Below are 22,042 nucleotides of genomic sequence, written 5' to 3' on the forward strand. Positions count from 1 at the left end.
AGTTTTGTGAATAAGTCCATTATGGACAAGGTGAATTGTCTTTCAATTGATTTATAGCAGCCCATTAGAGTTCAAGTAGCCAATGGTGAAGAAGAAATCGACACACAAATATGTCCACATGTTTCTTTACAGCTGACTAAAATTTTTGAAGCAAAAGTAAACCTGATTACCTTGGAAATGGGACCTATAGATATTGTACTGATTGGTTGATGACATTAGACAAAATCACTATGGATTACTCATAGCTGTATATGGATTTTATCTTCAATGGATAGCTCATCCATTTATAAGGAATTCCTAGTAGATCAGATTTTTAGCTTATCTCCATTCAACAACTCAAATGGGAGTACAAGAGGCGTTCACAAATATTTGTTTTGCATTTGAATAAAGATATGGAAGATCAGCCCATTAATTTAGCAAGACATCTAGCCTTGACAACTCTTCTTGAGGAGTATAGGGATTTGTTAGAGGTGCCTACTTCATTACCTCCCAAGAGAGCAATAGATCACCCTATTGATTTGGAGCCCAACTCAAAGCCAATCAATAAGCCACCTTACAAATTGTCTAAGTGTGAGCAAGAGGAAGTAGCCAAGCAAATCAAGGAACTTCTTGAGATGGGATTCATTGAGCCAAGTTCTTCACCTTATGCATCTCCTGTTTTGTAAGTAAAAAAGAAAGATGGATCTTTTAGGATGTGCATTGACTACAGGGATCTTAATTTCTTACAAAGATTGATTTAAGGTCAGGGTATCATGAGAGAGGGTGATGAAATCAAGACTGCTTTTAGGACTGATCGCAGGCTCTATCATTTCTTAGTGATGCCATTTGGGCTTACAAATGCTCCTGTTACCTTCCAAAGCCTGATGAATAAGATTTTACAGCCTTTGGTCTTTCAGTTTGTCTTAGTCTTCTTTGATGACATTCTGATTTACAGCAAGACTCTATAGGATCACTTATCACACATGAGGAGGGTTTTTGATGTATTGAGACATCACATGCTTTTTGCTAAGAAGAAGAAATGTTCTTTCATGCAGACTGAAGTGGAATATTTGGGATATATTTTCAATGAGAAAGGGATACATGCTGACCCTAAGAAGGTGCAATGTATAAAAGATTGGCCCCAACATCTACTACTACTACTTCTCTTAGAGGATTTCTTGGTCTATCTTCATTCTACCGCCGATTTATCAAGCATTATGCAGCTATTGTAGCTCCTTTGACTGACAGGTTGAAGAACGAAGCTTTCTTTTGGGATGCTCTTGTAGATAGTAGCTTCAACTAGTTAAAGAAACTCCTTACTTCTGCTCCTATTTTGGTATGCCTAGATTTCTCGAAAGAATTTAGCATACAGTGTGATGCCAGTGGGAGAGGCATTGAGGATGTTTTGTTACATGAGCATGGAGTGATTGCCTTTGAGAGCTGTAAGCTTACAGATATAGAAATGGCCATGAATGTTTATGACCAGGAGTTCAGTCCAATCTTACTCCTAAGCAGCATAGGTGGGTAGCTACACTGTAGAATTATGATTTTGACATTACTCATACAAGGGGTAAAGACAATATAGTGGCTAATTTTCTTTCTTGTATGTGGGCCTGCAAAGTTTCAACAATGACTGAGTTGCATAGTGACTGGATTGAAGAACTACAAGAGGCTTATCTTTTGGATGAAGAGCTTAGCCTTATTTTTCAGAAATTACAGCAAGGTCTCATGGAAGAAAGCTCGCATTATCAGCTTAAAAATGGCCGCATTTGGTTAAATGGCAAGATTGTCATTCCTTCTATATCTTCTTTTACACATAAAATTATGGAGGAACTACATTCTTCACCTTTAGCTGGACGCCTTGGAGTTTTCAAGACCTATGACAGGATCAACAAACGTTTCTATTGGAAAGGGCTATGGAAAGATGTCAAGGACTTCGTCATGAGGTGTATGCCTTGTCAGCAGAATAAGAACAACACCCATAGGCCATGTGGTTTGTTGCAGCCAGTACCCATTTCTATAGGCAAATGGACGCACATTACCATGGATTTCATTACCGAATTACCTACTACCAAGAAGGGATGGAATAGTATATATGTGGTGGTGGATAGACTCACCAAGGCAGCCCATTTTATTCCAACCAAGACCCAATTTACTGCTTCTCAAGTGGCCAGTCAGTTCATAGAGTAGATTTTTAGACTACATGGATTATCATAGGTGATTGTTTATGATAGAGACTCAAAGTTCATGAGTAACTTTTGGCAGGCGATATTCACATCTATGGGCATTAAATCGGCTCCTTCTACGGCCTATCATCCACAAACTGATGGTGGACAGACAAAAGGTAAATAAATGGTTAGAGACTTATCTTCGCCATTTCTACTATGATGTCCAAAATTCATGGGATTCTTGGTTACACTTGACTGAGTTTGCCTACAACAACTCTACTCATGCTAGCATTGGAGTTTCTCCCTTTGAGGCTATGTATAGCTATAAGGTTTCCTTACCCATAGTCATCTTTAATGAGAGAATCAATCCTCATGGGAAAGAAGAGTTGGAAAGATTCTTTAGCAGTGTAAGATGAATCTTAGGAAAGCCCAAGACCAAATGAAGATGTATGCTGATGAGAAGAGGCAGCCTTTAGAGTTTCAAGAAGGGGATTTGGTTTTATTGAAGGAGCCCAAGTCTAGGTACTCTACTTTGAAAGATGGATCTAGTAACAAGCTTGCTCACTAATTTTATGGCCCCTATTGGATCTTAAAGCACATTGGAGATTTAACATACAGATTGGAGCTACCCTCTTCCAGAAAGATTCATAATGTCTTTCATGTTAGTCAGCTCAAGCCTTTCTATGGTGATCCAATTGATATGATTGATGATCTGCAACGTATTGATGAAGAATGTCTTATTTAGTACATCCCAGAGGCTATTATAGGTCAGCGTGAGAAGAAGCTTCAATCTCGTTCCATAATCAAATATTTGATCAAATGGAGAGGTTTACCACTGCTGAGGAAGCTTCTTGGAGTTCTGATTCTATATTAGATGAGTTGCCTTTCCTATAGGACACATTGGTGGGGCTGAAGCCTACTGCTTATGGAGCTAGTTATGGTGCAAACAAGGACAGGACATCACGCTGTTTTAGAACAGTTTTTATTGTGCCTAATTTTCAGAATTAAGCCACTTACATAAGGTCAAAGTACTCTTTAAGAGCTACATTTTGACATGTGGCATGCCTCCTTTGGAGACTTCTACTAGAAGTTATGGCAGATTTGGTCTAGCAGGGTCTGTTTACACATCAAGCAGTCTACTTCATTCTGGGCTTATCAGTTGAAGACTTTATGGCTCCATATACCTTTAAAGCATTCTTGATCATGTATATGGCTGAGGCTTACTTTTGTTCTTTCATTCTAGTCCATATGTCAGTCATCTTTCATTCATTTTTCCATTTGTAAAGTTGTAAAAATAGAGTAGTACTCTATTCTATCCATTCTTTTCCAGTCTTTCTATGTTTGTTTTTTAGGGCAAAAACCTTTGGGAAGGGATGGATTGTAAGAAGCTGGGAAGAATAAGGATTTAGTGTGTGAATAATATTGATGATATGCCATGTCACACTGACATTGGTATAAAAGGAAAGGACATGTAAATTTTCCTATCTTTTGACACATTGATACAATTATTGTCCTTCTTCTCTCTCCTTGCTCACAGCTTCAATGGCTTCTTTCTCTTTCCTATCTTTCTCTCTCCTATTCTAGTATTTCTCTCTCCTCGTCACTCTTTTTCTCTCTTCTGCACTATCACTTCTCTCTTATGTAGTCTTCTCTCTCCTCTTTCTCTCTCTCTAGTCCACTCTATGACAAAGTCACTCTACTCAAATGTGTGACTAATTAGTAACCTACGTTAATTTCAATTTTAGCTCTAAGGTTTTATCTCTTCAATTGTGGGATATTAATTTAATTCATTAGACTAAAAGAGAGAATAAAGAGCACAATTCTAATTTTTATCTCTTCAACTTGAGTTCTAAGGTTGTACCTCTTCAGTTTTAGTTTGAGGATTTTCTCTTCAATTTGTGTTGTATTCCATTCAATACAATTCTATTGTATTAATTTAGTTCATTAGGCTAAAAGAGAGAATAGAGAGCACAATTCTTAGTTTTATATCATCAACTTTAGTTCTAAAGTTGTACCTCTAACACCATATTGGGGAATATGGGAATTTCCCATAAGTTTGGGACAAGTGGTCAAATCTTTGGATTTGTCATAACTTGAACACTATAACTCCAAATCGAGCGCTCTATAGCTCAATAGATTCCATTTTTTGAGCACTTTTCAATGATAGGTCAGATCATATGGTTTTGAGAAACTTATGGGCATGTTATCCGGGTGCCACCTTTTTAGTATTCAAAAAATGGGAATTGGGAGATTCCCAAACTCACTAATATTGTGTTCTCTTTAGTTTTAGTTTGATGGTCTTATCTCTTCAATTCGTGTTGTATTCCATTCAATACAATTTTGCTAGAAGAGAGAGCAAAGAGCACATCACTCTCCTTCCTAGAATCTCTCATATCTCTTCTATGTTTTTCATCACAACCACTATTGTTAGCTTCTATGTTTAATAGCACTTTGTATCACTCTCTTGACATGTGGCATGTGGAGTACTGCTACATATATAAATGATGTCTCTATTTTATAAAAGGACTTTATGTATAATTTATATATTCAAGATTTCAGGTTTACCTTTTAGATTCTTTTCTAGTAATATTTTCCCTTTTATTTTTCTACAGCTAGTTTTAGGTATGGAAATGATATCTACATGAGAAGATGATGGTGAATTCCATCCTTATGGTTGAAATAGTAGATGACTATAAGAAAGATGTGTCCCTCACCAAAGTCTACATCTATTGTATATATTATTTAGAGCTTTTCCTTGGGGATCCCAAACCAACCTCAAAGCTTTCAAGCCTAAGTGGCACAAGGAGAAGAAGTTTGATATTCAAGAAATGAAGAGGTTTTTTCTTGAAGGGTGAGCGGGGGTTATATTATTTTCTATCATCTCTCTCTCTCTCTCTCTCTCTCTCTCTCTCTCTCTCTCTCTCTCTCTCTCTCTCTCTCTCTCTCTCTCTCTCTCTCAACTCAACTCAACTCAGCTCACTTATATACACACACACACTCTCTCTCTCTCTCTCTTTTAATTGAACACACATACTCTTCATCTCTTTTTCTTTTTTTAATTGAACATAGGATACATTCATGGAAAGAGCAAAGGTGAGTCTTTGAAAATTTTCTTTTTTAAATAGATATATGAAACAATATGATATTTAATGGTTGAACATATGCATGCAATTTTAGTACAAAACAATATTATGAGAGAGTAGGAATAACTTGTGAGCTTGTATGCCAAGTTTAGTGCAAAAACAAATTATGAGAAAGTTAGAATAACTTGTGATCTTTTATACTTGTAGAAGAAAGAAACAAACTACATGTAACAATACAAAACCTTGGAGTAACAAATACTAAAAATAAGGCTACAATCCTCTTACTATAAAAAGAAATTGTTTTATAAGAAAACACGGGTACAGTCTTGTGAAATATGGATTGACTAAATATAAAAAAGAAAGCTTACTTTGACTCCTAAGGGAACAAGAGGGGGTGAGATCAATTATAGGAAAGAAGGGTTGGGTTCATTATTTCCAAAAGAAGAGCGTAGCTCAAGATATCCACCTTGTGAAAAGCAATTTTACCATTCTTTTTGGTTTACTGTGCTTGTAGTAGGAGTCGAAACACCATTGAATGACAAATTATGTCAGCCAATTAAGCCAACTAGTGATAAATAGCTCCTTGCATCAACAACAAGCACAAATGTCAAGAAAAAACACACTTATATAAACAAATTACAAATAGAATGCCATTTTAAAGTCTATCATTACTTAGAACATTATAAACATCAACTTGGTACTCTCTATGTGGAGTGGTGAAAGCATAAGAAAACATAAATTGCCCTAGATTGTGCCAACAAATTCTCATTCCACAAAATGTCATTACATATCATTCTAGCTTTACAACGGGGTGGCCTTTAAAATGGCTTCAATCATCCATGAGAGTTATAGGGTGGTTGCAACTCTTCTACCTACTCTTGGACCCTTCCTTGTTTCCGTACTTGGTTGGAGAGTAGGGCCTTTGCTTGCAAATAGTGTCAACAATTTATGAAACTATAAGGCACCTTTAAGTTTTCGAGGGAATATAAATAACACCCAACAAAATATGGGCAACTTTTCCAATTGATTAGGTGTCAAGTCTTTGCACGGAATAGAAAAAATCCATGAGTACTATTTTGAGAAAAAGTGAGGCTTGTATTAATTGGGGTATTCACAATTCTTTAGTGGATAGGTGAAAATTTTACAATAGCTCAAAAGATTAGCTTTGCGGAAAATACGTTACCAACTATGAAAATAAGGCTACAATTTTACTAATGGAAACTAGAGGTGTGACTAGAGACAGGATATAATCTTGGTAAATATGGATTGACTTAAGATAGAAAAGAAAGAGTTTACTTTGAATTCTTAGTGAACAAGAGGGGATGCTATCAATTGTGGGAAAAAAGAAGAAGGGTTGGTTCATTATTTCTAAAAGAAATAAGTATTAAATTGTAAGAAACAATATTTTTTAGGGACTGTGAATCGTGATTCCCTTTCAAACTCTAGGGTTCATTAATATGAAAAGGACCCTACAAAATATGGAGAAAATTTTCAAATTCATTAAGCATGAAGACTTTTGCATTGAATGCAAAAAGTCCAAGAGCACTATTTTACCAAAAAGAGAGGTTTTATATTAATTCAAGAAGGAACGATAAAGTTGCACTTAATTTAAGATTTTTAAAGTAATAACAATATAATGGAATAACTTGTAGAATGCAAAAAGAAAAAAACTTGTACACAACTAAGACAATTTTAAACATGGGCTCTCAAAAATGTCTCCTCTAAATGTTAGTTGGATTGCTTTTTGAATTGTAAGTTGATAAGGTTGAGAATACACCAATACGAAGACCTTCAACCTTAATAATTTGTTAGTTTCTTCTTTTATGTTTTTAATCATACAAAGACGACCTCTAAAAACTTCAATATTTTTTCTAAATTTAGCCATTAATTTGACACTAAATCTCGTTTTTTGTTTCAATTTAAAATCTCTCCCTTCAAAAGTTTGATATTTGTTTTCCAAATATAACAATTTTGTGTTCGAAAGGGCGATCTTCAAAGCTAGCTTTTGGGTATTTGCTATAATGTAAACCTTTCTTTTTCTTCATACTTTAATACAATATTAAAACCATTCTCCATTTAAAAAAAAAAGACTCAACCTCGATTTAATTTCCAAATTTAAAAGAGCATCTCTTTAAAATTCTTAATATATTTTGAATTTAACAATACATCTGGGCCAGGCAATAAACTAGGATTCATGAAAACTCAAGGTTTAATGTAAAGTGAACTTTTTTAAAAAGATTTTAAAAATCTAAAGAAAATTTTTAAAAGCTTAAAATTTTGAAAATTTTTTGTTTTAAAAATGATGAGACCATGTGATTTGATTTTAAAAAAAAAGAGTTTGAGGTTTTTGCATTTATTTTAAAAAACCAAAATTTTCAAAATCTGGTAGTAAACTAGGATTCATGAAAACTCAAGGTTTAATATAGAGTGAACTTTTTTTAAAGGATTTTAAAAATCTAAAGAAAAGTTTTAAAAGCTTAAAATTTTGAAAATTTTTTGTTATAAAAATGACGAGAACATGTGATTTGATTCAAAAAAAATTTGAGTTGGAGGTTTTTGCATTTATTTAAAAAAACAAAAATTTCAAAATTTCGAGTTAAAGGCCTTTGTATCTGCTACCAAAAATGTTTTCCCTGAACAATGTAGTTTTGGGGGGGGGGGGGGGGAGTAGTAAAGGAGGAGCACATGAGGGTGAAGTGAGGCTCACGCATGTCGTGTGCCAAAAACCCAGATGGCAGAGAGAGAGAGAGAGAGAGAGAGAGCGAGAAGCACTGGCATGTGCGCACGTTTCCGTTAAAAGGTTTGTTGGGTTGTGTGGGGGTACTGGGCGCTTTACAGACACACGGAGAGAGAGAGAGAGAGACTCTGTAGTCTGTGAGTGAGAGAGAGAGAGAGATGCGGAGAGACAGAGAGAGAGAGAGAGACTCTGTAGTCTGAGAGAGAGAGAGAGAGAGAGAGAGAGAGAGAGAGGGGCAAATGCCGATGTTGGGGAAAGCGAGGCCAAACCCCAAGGACACTGAAAAGGACACTCTCTCCCTCCCCCCCCCAATCTCTCTCTCTCTCGTACTTGCCCGCCAATCTAAGCCCCTCGCATCCGAATGTGTCCCTCATCAAAGCACGCCCCTAATCAATGCTCCCCACCTGCAAATTATCTACTACATCAATATCTGTGCCTGCCCCAATAATGCATCATGCATCCTCCTGCTTCACGTCATTCCGTTGCTGCTTCCTGTAAGATTTAAATCCTCTGAGACGGCTCCAGGGCTCCAAGCTCCCTGAATTTCATCCCTTTGATAACCCACACAAATGGACGCCTCCGCTCGCCCGTCGCTTCACATTCCTCAAATGTCATGAGAATATTGCCATTGAAAGAAAGTACACACGAGCAGTTTCTGACATTTTCCTATGCTGGAGAAGGGGTTCTTTTCCCTCGTTTCATCTCCCTGCAGTTTCGAACATCATGAGCTTCTGCTTGGGAGGCACCGCATACCTAGCTAGGTGTGGTTGGGGACATGGGGCTGATGGGTCAGAAAATGTCAGAAAGCGGCTCTTTTCCCTCGTTTCTCAAAACGGTTTCCAACATCATGAGCTTTCTCCTCGAGAGGGCGAGGATGGAAACATCACGAGCTTTCTCCTCGAGAGGGCGTCCCATCCTCGCAGAAGCTCACAATGTTGTCATAATTTAATTCACAATGTGGTAGTTAAGAGTGGGAATTTGTCTGAAACTTATTGCGACATAGACTGCAGTGCGACAAAGAGAGAAGATATGCTCTAAAAACATCAACCACCGTCGGTCCACCATCCTTACCAACTAATAGGCTTAAAGCTCTGTATCACCAGGCAAGTTTCTATGCAATCATGCTGCACTGTTGCATCCTTGCCAACATCGCTGGAAAGCTTGATGACTGGGCAAGCATATCGGCAATATATCGACTGTCAATCTATATAGTGGACCAATAGCCTTCACCGACAGATGCTGCAGATGCTGTTACATGAAATAACTCGTCTTAAGGAATACCACTGTGCCTTTTAGCCATAATGAGCAAGTGTAGATTACAAGCATTCCCTACAGAAAAGTACTCTTCTTGTTTCAAGCCTCAAAAGCAACAATTATGGTGTTTACGATTACACAAAACTTCGTGAAGGATGGTGGGGTTCCCCTTATTCATGATGAGAACCAACTTTCCGCTAAGTGGTATTGGGTGGGCCTGTCCTTGGCATGTCAATCAACCCTCAGATTCTTCCTTTTAAGAGTATGCAAGCGCCATGAATAATTATAAAAGACAGTTAGAATAAAGTTTTGTCACCTTAGCTGATTTGTAACTACTGTAGGAAATACCACCTTCTGTACAGTAATAAGCTAAACTGCGATACATAATGGTAGGCTCTCAAAACAATCATCTGCATCTTATGCCATCGCAGGCAAACCCATGTCCAATATTATGTAAGTTCTCCTCAAGCATGACTTTAACCCTGTCCCTTGCAGCCTGCTTCAACTCCAAATATGCATATTAAACCTTTTTATTGCATATATCATCCATGAAAAAAAGGATTATACCAAACAGATAGTCCAGTAGTATGATAATTAGTCTATTGCTCCTTGGAAGCTAGGAGTGTATCACAGTCATTGAAGTAAACTAAACACGAATTGTGATTACAACATTAGCTGCATGCCAGTAGCAATAGGCGTTGCAATTTATTCAAATGCTGAATGGGAAAAGCCGTGGCAAGAACATTGCCATAAACTATGTCTGGGACTTTAATGCGAAGATACAAAAATCTGATGTCAACAAAAGAATATGAGCTCTCTACAATCTGCTCTACAACTTGCCTAATTACTGACAAGCACCTATACAATGGGTGGTAAAATTGGGCCCTTTGATCCAAACAGTCTAAACCCGATCGCAAGAGACAGAATTAAGATCGTTACTAAGAATTTGGTTTAGGCTGCTTAGCTGGCCGTTCGTAATGCTATTGGTACAAAGGAAGGCTGCACACACCTTAAGCATGAACTGGCTCATGCCACATGAGAGTTTGACACTGCAGTAACGAGATGTATAGGTGGGCCCTTATTTCACCATCAAATGGTCCAACAGCACTTCTTATGCAGTTGAATGGATGCTTGCATTGATATTAATCATGTGATGGCATAGGCCATGTCATAAATAACTGCTGCAAGGGCCCCTCCAATCTATTCCTGTTATTGAGAGCTTGCTGGGTCCTCACCACTTTCACCCTGCTGATGGCCTGTCCCCATAGAGTGCTGTTCCTGCTGTGTGGGCCGATTTGAGTATGCATTGATCGCAGCAAGCATTCCCACATGTGTGTCTGCTAAACCAGATCCCGGAAGTTGTTGTGACCCTGGTTGAACCAACATTGGTCCAATTGGTATATGCCCATACTGCCCTCCTTGTAGATCAAGACCAACACCTCCAAATCTATGCATAAAAGTAACTGCATTAGGCGGAAGTACGGATGGAGCAAGTGGCAGCATGGTATTTGTTGATGAGGGAGTACTAGCTACTGATGCTGTGGATGCTTGTGTTCCACCTCCACCACCTGTCCCCAGATGGATTGAAGTGTTAGCTGGTGTTGCCATCCTGTATACTGCTCCACTTGCAGCCGCAGATGGAAATGTCCACACTGGTTCATGTGATGGTGCTGCCATGACACCTGGATTAGACGAACCTGCACTGACTGGGAGCATCCAGAAGGCTCCTGGAAGAGTGTTGTTGCTTGTTAAGGCTGGAGCAGGTGCTACTGCCCACATCGGCATCATGCCTGAAGCTCCACTTTGAGTAGGATTTCTCATCATTGAGAATAAAGGCCTTGTGGGCTCTGGCTGTTCCTCTTTGAGGTGGCTCAAGTCAGATGATTCCCTTGATCGTTTCCTTGCATTTCCACTGGAGTCCATGGAGTCGGTAGCACCTGTCATGCCCCCACCAACATCCGAGGGATCACCAATCATGCTTTCATGGTGGAATCCTGCAGACATGGCATCCTGCCCTAAACTCGTATCACCTCCCTGACCTATGCACAGTCCCATGCGCCGGTTCGCCTGCTCCTCAGCCGCATGATCCCATTCCACCCTTCTTTGTTGATCCAGCCTTGCTGCACTGAGTGTATCTGTTGTTTCCCTTTGACCTAGAGCTGCAGATAGTCCAAGGGCACCATGAAATGAAGGAAGCCTGTGCAAGGGTGCTGAGACAGAACCGGCCGAGGTAGAACGCATAGAGCCACTTGACGTTTGGTACGATGCAGGTATCGTGCCCGTGCCTGTTGCTGCAAAGACAGCTGCTTCTGCATGGCGGAGAAGCCATTCAACTGTCTCACCATCTGATTTATGACCCAATTCACGGGTAAGCTGAAAAATTCGTGCTGCACAAGCAGCTGGCATCCTGATGCGTCGCCCTCGCCCATCGACCTTTGTGTGTCGGTCTTTTGAGGAAGATCTTTTAGGAGGGGGTTTCTTAGGGACAATCGGGCCGGCTTCGGCAGAGGGCCCTGCGATGACAAGCTCGTGCGATTGCGGCCTCGGAGCAGTGGGCTGCACAGTGGCAAGGGGGCCCAGCCCGCCGCTTGGCTGATTGTCAGACGAATACTTTTGCCCTAGACCTGATGCAACAGACATTGCTAGAGATTCATCCACAACTTGGGAAGAGCCCATGTTACCTGACCCACCACCAGCTCCACCCAACGCTGCCATGGCTTGACCTAAGGAAGCTGGAACATTAAAGCTGGAGCCAAGATGGGGCTGATGCTGGTGCTGGTGCTGATGATCCTGCTGATGATGATGGTGATGATGATGATGATGATGATGATGCTGTGGGTACCCGCCACCGCTGCCGCTACCGACTGCAGCCGCACCGGCGGCGGCCGAGCCGCGACTGCCATCAGGCGGATGATACTGATGGAGCTGAAGGGGCAAGGAGGTTCTGTCTTGGGGGGGGCTACTATCTTCCTGTTTGGAGAAGGATTGATCATGGTCATCTGGGGTCATGACATGCTGCTGTGGGGATCAAAAGCGATGGTGGGCTGAAGGCTAAGGGGGAGCCCCATATGCAGGGTCTCAAAAAGAAAACGATATATGAGAGGGGGCGTTGCTGTGCTGAGATAAGAGAGAGAGAGAGAGAGAGAGAGAGAGAGAGAGAGAGTGTGTGTGTGTGTGTGTGTATGAAGTTAAAACCGGAGGCAGAATATAAGGGGGAGGTAGAACAGTGAGGGAAATCATGTAAAAGAGAAAAAGCGATTGGAGGGGGGCTGGTAAAAGCTTGTTTTTCCTCTTTTGTTGTTTTTTTCCCTCCCCTTTCCTTTCCGGAGAGGGCCGGCAGGCTGGCGTGCTAAATTAGCTGATGGGCAGCCTGGCTGGATGAGGTAAATATTTACTTAAGTGGAAGGGGGAGGGTAGTGGCGATTTTGTGACACTCACGTTATGAGGTATAACTAATCACGACAAGGCGGCAAAGGTGCAGAGAGAGAGAGAGAGAGAAGAAAGCACAGAGAGAGAGAGAGAGAGAGAGAGAGAGAGAGAGAGAGAGAGAAGCCTCAGAGCCTAGAGGCTCAGACGGTTGAGAAGGGGAAGTAGAAACAGGAGAGAGAGAGAGAGAGAGAGAGAGAGAGAGAGAGAGAGAGAGAGAAGCCTCAGAGCCTCAGACGGTTGAGAAGCAGGGGAAGTAGAAACAGAAGAGAGAGAGAGAGAGAGAGGCCCTGAAGGCTCATGAGACGAAGAGAGAGACGCACCATCTTCCTCATCCTGGTAAAGAAGATTAACAACGCCAAAAAAAATAAACAGCGGGCAAAATAACAATAATAAAATAGAAACTCCTAGAGAAAGTTAGATTATAACTTTACGTAGAAAAACATAAAGTTGGATTATAATTTATGCAGCGCAATAATAATAGATTCTCTCACGCTCCCTTCCCCTCTGGTGTAATTCGTCCCCTAAAATCCCTTGCGTCCGATGTGGTCCCTACTTATCTCAAACCCGCCCGCACGAGCACACACCCTCTCTCTCTCTCTCTCTCTCTCTCTCTGTGTCTGTGTTCCTTTCCTTCCAGCCTGGCCCCCCCACCCGCGGCTCTCTGCAGGCCTACAACGTTTTCCTTAAGCCCTTTCACACCTGACCGGCCCCTCCCCCGCCTTCGTGCGCCTGGGGCCTGCACGTGCGGCCCCCCTCGTCACCCACATCATCGTCAGGCTTCGTTCACACCGGAGACTCCCGCGTGCTCTCGAGCCTCGCCCCTTCGCATGGTTCAAACTTCATAGGAAGCAATTTCCCAAGTCAATGCGAGAAAACCTTCAAGTTCCAAGCCTTTTCAAATATATGTTCTAACTTCTTTCACCATCATATCATATCATATATTACTAAGCTTAGACTTCCAAATTTGGATGCAAATACATTTTGTGCCACCACGGAAGCACAACCCAAGGTTTCAATACTCACATGCTCGTAAATTGTGCTTCTTAACCCACACTTAAACCAATTAGGTTACTATTTAGACTTGATTTTAAACATTCTTTTCCTCCATATTTAGTTTTCAGATCGTCGGTTCTACAAATATGCCCATTTGATTCAAGGTTTTGTTGATATTGGCTACATTTTTTAGTGTAGCATGAAACATCATTAACATTACAAAGCGGCACTAGCCTACAAGCACTTTCCACCTCACATCCATTTTCTCAAACTTGAGCTAGTCTTAGATGAAGTGAGCCAGACCCTGTTCACTCAGAATCAACCAAACAATCCCACTCACTTATCTCTAAGGGCCATATGTACTTGCTTTTACAAGTTCTGCTTGCATCCAAACCAAAAATTTTAAAGAAAAAAGCTATAAGTTTACTAAAAGATAGAAATGAGATATTTATAAAGTTGTGGCACTAGTTGGGGCACTAGCCCAATCTATACTATTAGTTAAGGAGAGGTGGGGGGCGGGTGCCACGTGGCAGCCCCCCACCTCCCCCACAAAGAAGAAAGAGAATGCCGGGGCAGGTGCCACACTTCCGCCCCCCAACGCAAAAATCGTGCCTGCACCAGTGCGAAGCACCGAGGCGTTCCTAGGCGCGGAGCGCCTAATACACCATTAATAGTAAAATACATGAAGTTTCCTAAATCTCTTCATAGTGGTGTTCCTCGTATTTTGACAAAAGTGTCTTCTTCTAATGGCCACTCTAGCAATCTACTTATTTGCAAGAGAGTCATTCACGAGCTCATGACTAAATGTACCTTGGTGACTTCTAAGGATCTCCACCACTCCTTTGTTTTCTTATTGTTCAATAGTTCCTTCTCTCTCTTTGCTAGGTATATCTTAGAGATATTGAAGCTCCATACTGTTTTTGATTTAAGACCACAAGTCTAACACCTACGTCCCAAGACCAAATCCCAATCTAGAGATTTCATTGGCACTTTTACCTTGGAAAAGCACATAGTTCCTTTTTATCTACACATTTCTTTCAATCTAAACATTCCTTTTAATCTAAACATAGCTACATAGAATTTGGGTGCCTATGTTTAATTCCTCTAGAAGTATCTACTTCCATTGTAATGGATATAGATGGATGGGGAAATTCATTTTTTGCTATTTAGTTAATGTTGTCCTATTACGTATGCAAGAGATAAATAGGTGAGTAACTAATTCATTTTCTTTGAAACATCTTTTACCAATGCCATCTCCTATGCTGATGATGTGTGCAGCTAATTCTTGAGTCCAAACACTTTTATGCAAAAGCAACCACATTAGGTGTGAAGCTTTAGGAGGAATACTAAATAGTCATAATAACTCACATGCCCATCGAGATTGGTTTCAATTGGCCAACCATTTCTTATTCGGCCTATTTGTCAGCTTTTGGGTTGCCTTGATCACATCAGGAAGGTGGAGCAAGGAGTTCTCGTTTCTCTGTTAGAAGGCATGCAAATCAACTACATGTTAATTTGTATTTGTGTTGTACTAGGATTGTTGAATACATATTTCCTTTACATTGAGTATTTCAAGGTTGTTGAGTTTGAAGTCTCTTTCGAGGGTCGCATTGTCTTTCTAGTTTTTGATGTGCACGTCCCATAGATTTGGCCATATTTTGATTACTTTGTTGTTGAGTCACGTGGCATCTTTATATTCTTGTATGTCAATCATGGGGGATAAGGGTGCTTATCCAAATCGATTCTCATGCCTCCTACAATGCCTTTGTGGTGGCTGATTGTTGATTAACTTGAATCGATGGTTTGCATATTTTCCAAGCACTTCATAGTCCTTTAGCCAAATTTGATGCCTTCTTGAATTTGAACCACACTATTTACAAAAAACCATATGAGGTGGTGCCAATCCTTCTACGTCGATGATGTTGAGTCCTTTGTCTTTCTTACTAATAGTAAACATCTTCCATGCCACCTTGGGTACTTTAAATATGTTAGAGTTGCCTCCCCATAAGGAATTCCCACATTGAGACACTTGGTGTCAGGTACTTGATTTGGGTGGTCTCTAGCAAGAGGGAAAGAAAAGGCAAGAGAGGGAATTAGGATATGGTTAAGGACCCGAGGGATTCACTATATGTATATCCTGCATATCATGTGTGTTCAAGGCTTATTTATAAATATCCTTATTTGTGAATTTTCCCTTAATAAAACATAACCCTTTTTTATTCAAACTGTAAGTAACCCCTTTATATGGGACCCTTATATATGTAAAAATGGTATTTTAAAAATCCCTTATACTGAACTCACGTGATACATACATATATTTACGACTAAACTCCCCGAGGTAAAGGACTACTAGCTTGCTAGCAAAACCTTATTGAAGTGCACTCTACATTTTGAATTCTTATTTATATAGAGTTGATTGCCATCTTTGTTATGGAGCCCAAATATCTTTCCCTCTTCTTGTAGAACCTCCCAAACATTGTCCAAAATCCATTATGGGAGGATCTTTGATGAACATTGTAATCCTTGTCTTAGCATGATTAATATGTGGGCCTAACACTAGATAGAAGATTTAGAGACACTCCTACAATGTCGAAATCAATATGTCATCATTATGTACAGTTGAACTTGTATCATCTGTGAATAATGGGAATCATGTCCTTAGATTTTGGAAGGGTGATACTCTTGATATTTCCTTCATTAAGTTGTTATTGTATCAACCACCAGCCAAGGTTGCCTACTGCAAAATAGAATTGGAGTGGGGCCAATGAAAAACTCTGCCATTTTGACCTCCTAAGGGGAAGGCTTTGATAATTTTCCCATTTCTCGAAACCCTTGTGGTCATGTTGCTTTAATAAATTACAATGAACTTTAAAAACCATCTACCCATTCCCATATCTAGGAGTGATTGTAGGACAAAGTACCATTCCAATCATTCGTATGCCTTGTCGACATGAATTTTGAAAAGAAGAAAGTCTTGATTGTTGGTGTTCTAAACATGTTCAAAGCCTTCCAAAAGGGCAGCAGTGAGCATATATCTATCCTTGAAAATTCCATTCTATTCCTATCTAATCTAGTTCATGAGATGAAGGCAGTTAGATCTAGATGTTTTCCCATTGGCTTGTGCATCTATTGCATCTTCTATTTTTGCCTCAATTAATTTTTGAGTCCAAAATTCTAGCTAACTCTTCAAAGATTGTGTTTTTCATACATGCAAATCTTTTGTCTTTGGTGCACATTTTTTCTCAACTATCTAAAGTGGGTTTGTTGAAGATGTCATAATGGAAGTTGTGAGCTATACAAGGTTCTCCTCAAGGGTCTCAGCCAATGTGTTGTCTTTCATTTTGAGCATGGGGATTAGATCATTTTCCTTCTTCTTGTGAAGGATCTAAGAGTTCTCTTTAGATGGTCAATCAATTTTCTAGCCCACCAAAGTAAATTCACAAAGATTCAACTTTGATGACATCTTCCTTCCTTAGTGTTTCCTAGCTTTGATTCATGAATATGTGTGTAGCCTAACTCTATTTGGGATTCTAGATTCATCACTAATTAGTAGGTCACATTCTTGTGCTCCTTTCAAATTTGGACTATTTTTCTTTTGGATGTCATAAGAAATTATTGAGGTTACTTGAATACCGAAATCCATGCTTATGCATTGGACATTAGGCTTGAGAATTTTGAAGTTAGATAGCCTTATTCCTTCTTGCACATATGGGAATATGATGTTCAAGTTGGTATGGAACCATGTGGCTCTGATTTTCTTTTGAGTTGTTAGAAATAGTGAGGAGAATTGGCTTGTGTTTTTGGAGAGCTATGTCATCTATGGCTTTGAGTTTGTATTTGCTGAAGGTTGTTAGGAAGTCTAAGGATACATAAGCTCTATCTAGTCAACCTTTAAGTATATGGCTACCCCTCTAGTTATAGAGCCAAGTGAACCAAGAGAAGGAATTGACATCAAATGCTTTAAGGTTTATACACTCCTCTTTTTCTACTGTAACTATGATGTCCCCTTTCCAAGGTGATCATCTAGGGCTTGGGGGATCTCCATATTTGAGGATAAGATGAAATGGACTAGATGTATAAACATATTAAATTGTGATCTCTTCTTCTAATTTTAAATGTCACTATCACCCAAAAATGTTGGGGATCTGCTATAATTTTATTGACCAAGTTGGCTAGTTTGCTCTGTGAATTCCTAGGGTTGTGCTTTTGCTACCATCAGCATGGTTCATGTTGTGGAACCACTTGTATTCCTTGGAGATACTACAAAAATTTCTCATCAACGTGACTCCTCTAGTCTTGACTTCTTATATTCATATGATATCTAGAAATACATTAATTTGATACATCCAATTTCTTATACATAAGGGCATTTGGGGCTTGTCAAACCGTTGTAATTGTAGGATAGTACTTTGAGTGTTTGCATGTTTATTTGTTTGATGTTTTAGTTCCTCACTATACTTTGCTACTATGAGAATATTTCCTATTTCCAAGAGGATTCTTCGAGCTCATCTCAATATTGGAGAGTCTCCTCTTTTGTTGCCTCCTACACTCATGCTAGATCCCCCAATAAGAACTAGTGGGGTAATTTCTTGTTATACACTTATTGTGAGCCTAAGGAATCCAAGATTTTATGAGATCTTCCACTAGCCAATCCAATTCATAGTCATTAACTTCCCTTTTCAACCTATCACCTACCAGATCTCCTTTCTAAAAAAATTACATGCCTTTGAGAAATTACTCATCTTCAAATGAGTAGGAGGGTTCATGATCAAATATATTGATTGGATTTTTAACTTTAGGATCTTGTGTTTCTTGGATATCTCCTAGGTTCATAAGGAGAGGAGCATACCTATTTTTCCTCTTCCCTTTTTGCATGTTTTCCTTACTCTTCAAGGTTGGATTTCTCTTGTCCTGTCCCTTCTTGGACTAAACGTTTTGAAATCCTTGTTCATCCTTGGGATTCTAGGGTGGTTGATAATCTTTGGGTTCTTTATTTATGTTTCCCTACTCTGGTCAATCATGAATGGAGTACCCTTGCTTCAAGCACTTAAAACAAGAGTTGAATAGATTCTTGTAACTAATTTCTCTCTTGCAAATAACATTTCTCTCACATTTTTCATCATGATACCTACATTTAAATTTTGATTCAAATGGACTTCCATAAGGATTTAGGGATGCCAATGGGGATTTATGTCTATGTACAAATTTTATAAGAGTTCTACTAAGGGAGGAAGCTATGGATACTAACAAAGGATAGAGATGATCAAGTAGATTAGGAAATTCTATCCATACCAAGACTTTTGATGATTTGGGGCCATGTGGGGGTTAAATGAATCACACCATTTGAATGAGGTGAGCGAGAAGTTGTGAAACATCCATTTATCCTTAAAGGTTGATTTTTGTCTCAGATATTTCTCATAAGAAAACAAAAAAGTTTTAAGCCAGATATCAAACATAAAAACAACAAACTCCTATGGGTTTCTCAGGGGGTCCACCTATATGAGAAATCATTTGTATAATCAAAGGATACTAAGAAATGCCCTTTCTTTACATACTACAAGGCCTTAAAATGACCCCTTTACTTTACTAAACTAACGCATTTTTTCAAATTGTAATTTAAAAATCCCTTTTGTAAATATTGTAATGTGCCTGAATGATGGTTGACCAAAGAGAGAGAGAGAGAGAGAGAGAGAGAGAGAGAGAGAGAGAGAGAGAGAGAGAGAGAGAGAGAGAGAGAGAGAGAGAGAGAGAGAGAGAGAGAGAGAGAGAGATGGCCTGTAAATGTCTGATCTCCCATTTCTACTCACCTGTTACATCTTATGCAATTGTTGAAGTAACTGTCAATCCAACTTGGGTTAATGTTAACTAGGGTTCCCACACCCCCCCCCCCCCCCAACTTGGAACTTGTTGCACAGTAAATAAAGTGTTACATGGAAAACACATGGAGCTCTTTTTGGAACTGGCAGGATGTTGCATGGCCTCAATTATAGGAGTTCTTATCTATTGCACGTTTGTGGTTTTCATTTCCTTTCTCACAGTCAGTTGATGCACTCTGCCTGTTTGGTGAAACATTTCTTCTCATTTTACTTGTTTCGGTTTCATGTTGCCTTCCAGTTGTGTTGGATGAATCTACCAATGAACTGCATGTATCATTTATTGTTGAAGGTCGACTATGCCTCCCACTAGTCTTTTGATGATGATAATTTTTTGTTGTTGATTGCTGGAATTGTTGCAAGGGTATGTGTGTGGATAGCTGTGTCAAATTGATCATATGAGTTATCTCATGTATGTGCTGCTATGAGTTATAAACTTCATGGTCCTATTTATTTCATCACCATCTACCATGTGTTCATCATGCTCTGTCATGATGTCTTTAATGACAGTCGTTATGAATAGTTTTTTATTCAAATTATTGTTGTATTCATGCTCTGTCATGCTATCTTTAATGACAGTCGTTATGAATAGATTTTGATTCAAATTATTGTTGTATTTCTCTTTCATCCTCCTCATGATCTAAATCAGTGTGTTGTTGGACTTGTTCATGCAAAGTTTTATCTTTTGCCATGCGAGGAGTTGTTTTCATTGTGAGCTACTCTACTTGTGAGCTACTCTGGTTGAAACATTATCGGGTTCTTTGTGTAGTATGGTTTGATTCAATAGACATGAGCAATGGTTTTTGTGCCCTTTTATTTATTTTGTAGCAAGTATGTGGTCTTTCTGAGATGTTGGAGCACATGATAAGGACCTACCCATCTATACATCAATGATTCTGACAAGCCTTTCTTCCTGATAGGATAATACACACTAACTTCATCTCCTTTTTTGTATTCTGGTTGCACCTGACCTTCATCAAATTTCATTTTCTGACGTTGTTGAGCTATTTGTAGGTTTTTGTGAATGCTTGAGATCATGAGTGGTTAACTCTTTTGTAGATGGATGTACCAGTCCATGGCATCCCTAGTCTCTGGCTGAAGTTGCATTGTATTGATATCAGTTGGTAACTGTGGATCCTTGCCATATAATGCTCTAAAAGGGCTAATCTTGGTTGAGGCTTGAACTGTTGTCCTATAAACATGCAAAATATATGGCAAATATCTGTCCAAATCCTCTTGTGATGGATCCACATACATAGAAATCATGATTTTTATTGTTTTGTTCAATCTTTCAGTTAAGCCATTTGTTTGGGGATGATTTCATAGATTTTGACGTAGTAGGGTTAGCCCCTATTATTATCTGGTTAAATTTAATGGCGAATTGAGCCACAATTTCTCCTGGTTGTTGCTCACATTTCTTCAGTTGTTTTAGTGATGATTGCATAATATATTGATTTGTAAAATGTTCGATGAGCGAGTGTTTGAGTTGTGGCCAATTGATTTTAATATGATTTGGTTGTTACATATACTAGGTTGCAGCTAGCCCTTCAAGTAATGTACAAAGTTCTCTCGTCTTTTGCTCATCCATCCATCCATGATAGCTGGCGACATTATCAAAATGATCCAACTAGGATAAAACATCTTCAGTGGTAATGCTGCGAAAGAACGAGGCCATACTTGCGGATTTGATGTAGTTACTAGACGTTGTTACTAATACTCAAAAAAGGCCAAGAGAGTATGGTTCATGGCATTCATTTGTTGTAGCATGGAATTTATAGTATTCAACATTTGATCTATGTATGATGGTTGTTCTGGTTGTTGTTGATGCATTGGCTCGTCATGTGTCACAAGTCTGGGATTGTGAGGGCTAAGAGGGGATCTTGGTGGCGTCATCTCCACCAAATGCAATGCACCTGAATGATGGCAGACCACAAAGATATATATATATATATATATATATACATACATATATATATATATATATATATATATATATATATATATATATATCCATATAGATATAGATATATATATACATATATATAGATATATATACACATATATATAGATATATATACACATATATGTACATATATATACATATCTCTTGTTTCTACTGACCCGTTACATCTTATGCAATTGTTGAAGTAATTATCAACCCAACTTGGGTTAATGTTAACTGGGGCTCCCACCATATAAACTCCTCGAGATGGGTTCCCAATGTCCTTTCATTGAGGTTCCAAGGGATTCTATGGGGGATTGGATCCATGGAAAAGGTTGATAGATGCCCTAAATTCATATGCTTTGACCCACGAATTACATCCTTCATCAAGAATAAAAATTGAGTATGTACATAAATCTGAGCTTCATGTTGCACAATTCCTCAGAAGTTAGCAAAGCCATGAGAAGGATCAATGCTTTAGCCATTATAGAAGCAAGAGATTTTGGGTCAATGCTAGTTGAACTCCTTGGGTGGGCAACTCAACACATCTTTTGGATTTTCTTGGTTTCATTTTGAATTATGTT

The 22,042-nt window shown here is 39.1% G+C and overlaps 1 protein-coding gene across 1 annotated transcript; it reads right to left on the bottom strand.

Annotated features, from left to right (window-relative positions):
• Positions 1-9,799: 9,799 nt before the first annotated feature.
• LOC148013287 (uncharacterized) lies at positions 9,800-12,705 on the bottom strand. The gene has a single exon (XM_087668309.1). It carries the CDS (start codon positions 12,228-12,230, stop codon positions 10,431-10,433), a length of 1,800 nt encoding a protein of 599 aa, XP_087524435.1. The 5' UTR covers positions 12,231-12,705; the 3' UTR covers positions 9,800-10,430.
• Between the last annotated feature and the right edge of the window lie 9,337 nt (positions 12,706-22,042).

This window comes from Lygodium microphyllum, chromosome 26 (assembly GCF_053477565.2).
Source record: "Lygodium microphyllum isolate KBCC chromosome 26, Lygodium_microphyllum_v1.1.10, whole genome shotgun sequence".
In the NCBI taxonomy this organism is placed as follows: domain Eukaryota; kingdom Viridiplantae; phylum Streptophyta; class Polypodiopsida; order Schizaeales; family Lygodiaceae; genus Lygodium; species Lygodium microphyllum.

Excerpts from the sequence above, each read along its gene's own strand:
- LOC148013287 (XM_087668309.1), bottom strand. The coding sequence starts at position 12,230 with ATGACCCCAGATGACCATGATCAATCCTTCTCCAAACAGGAAGATAGT.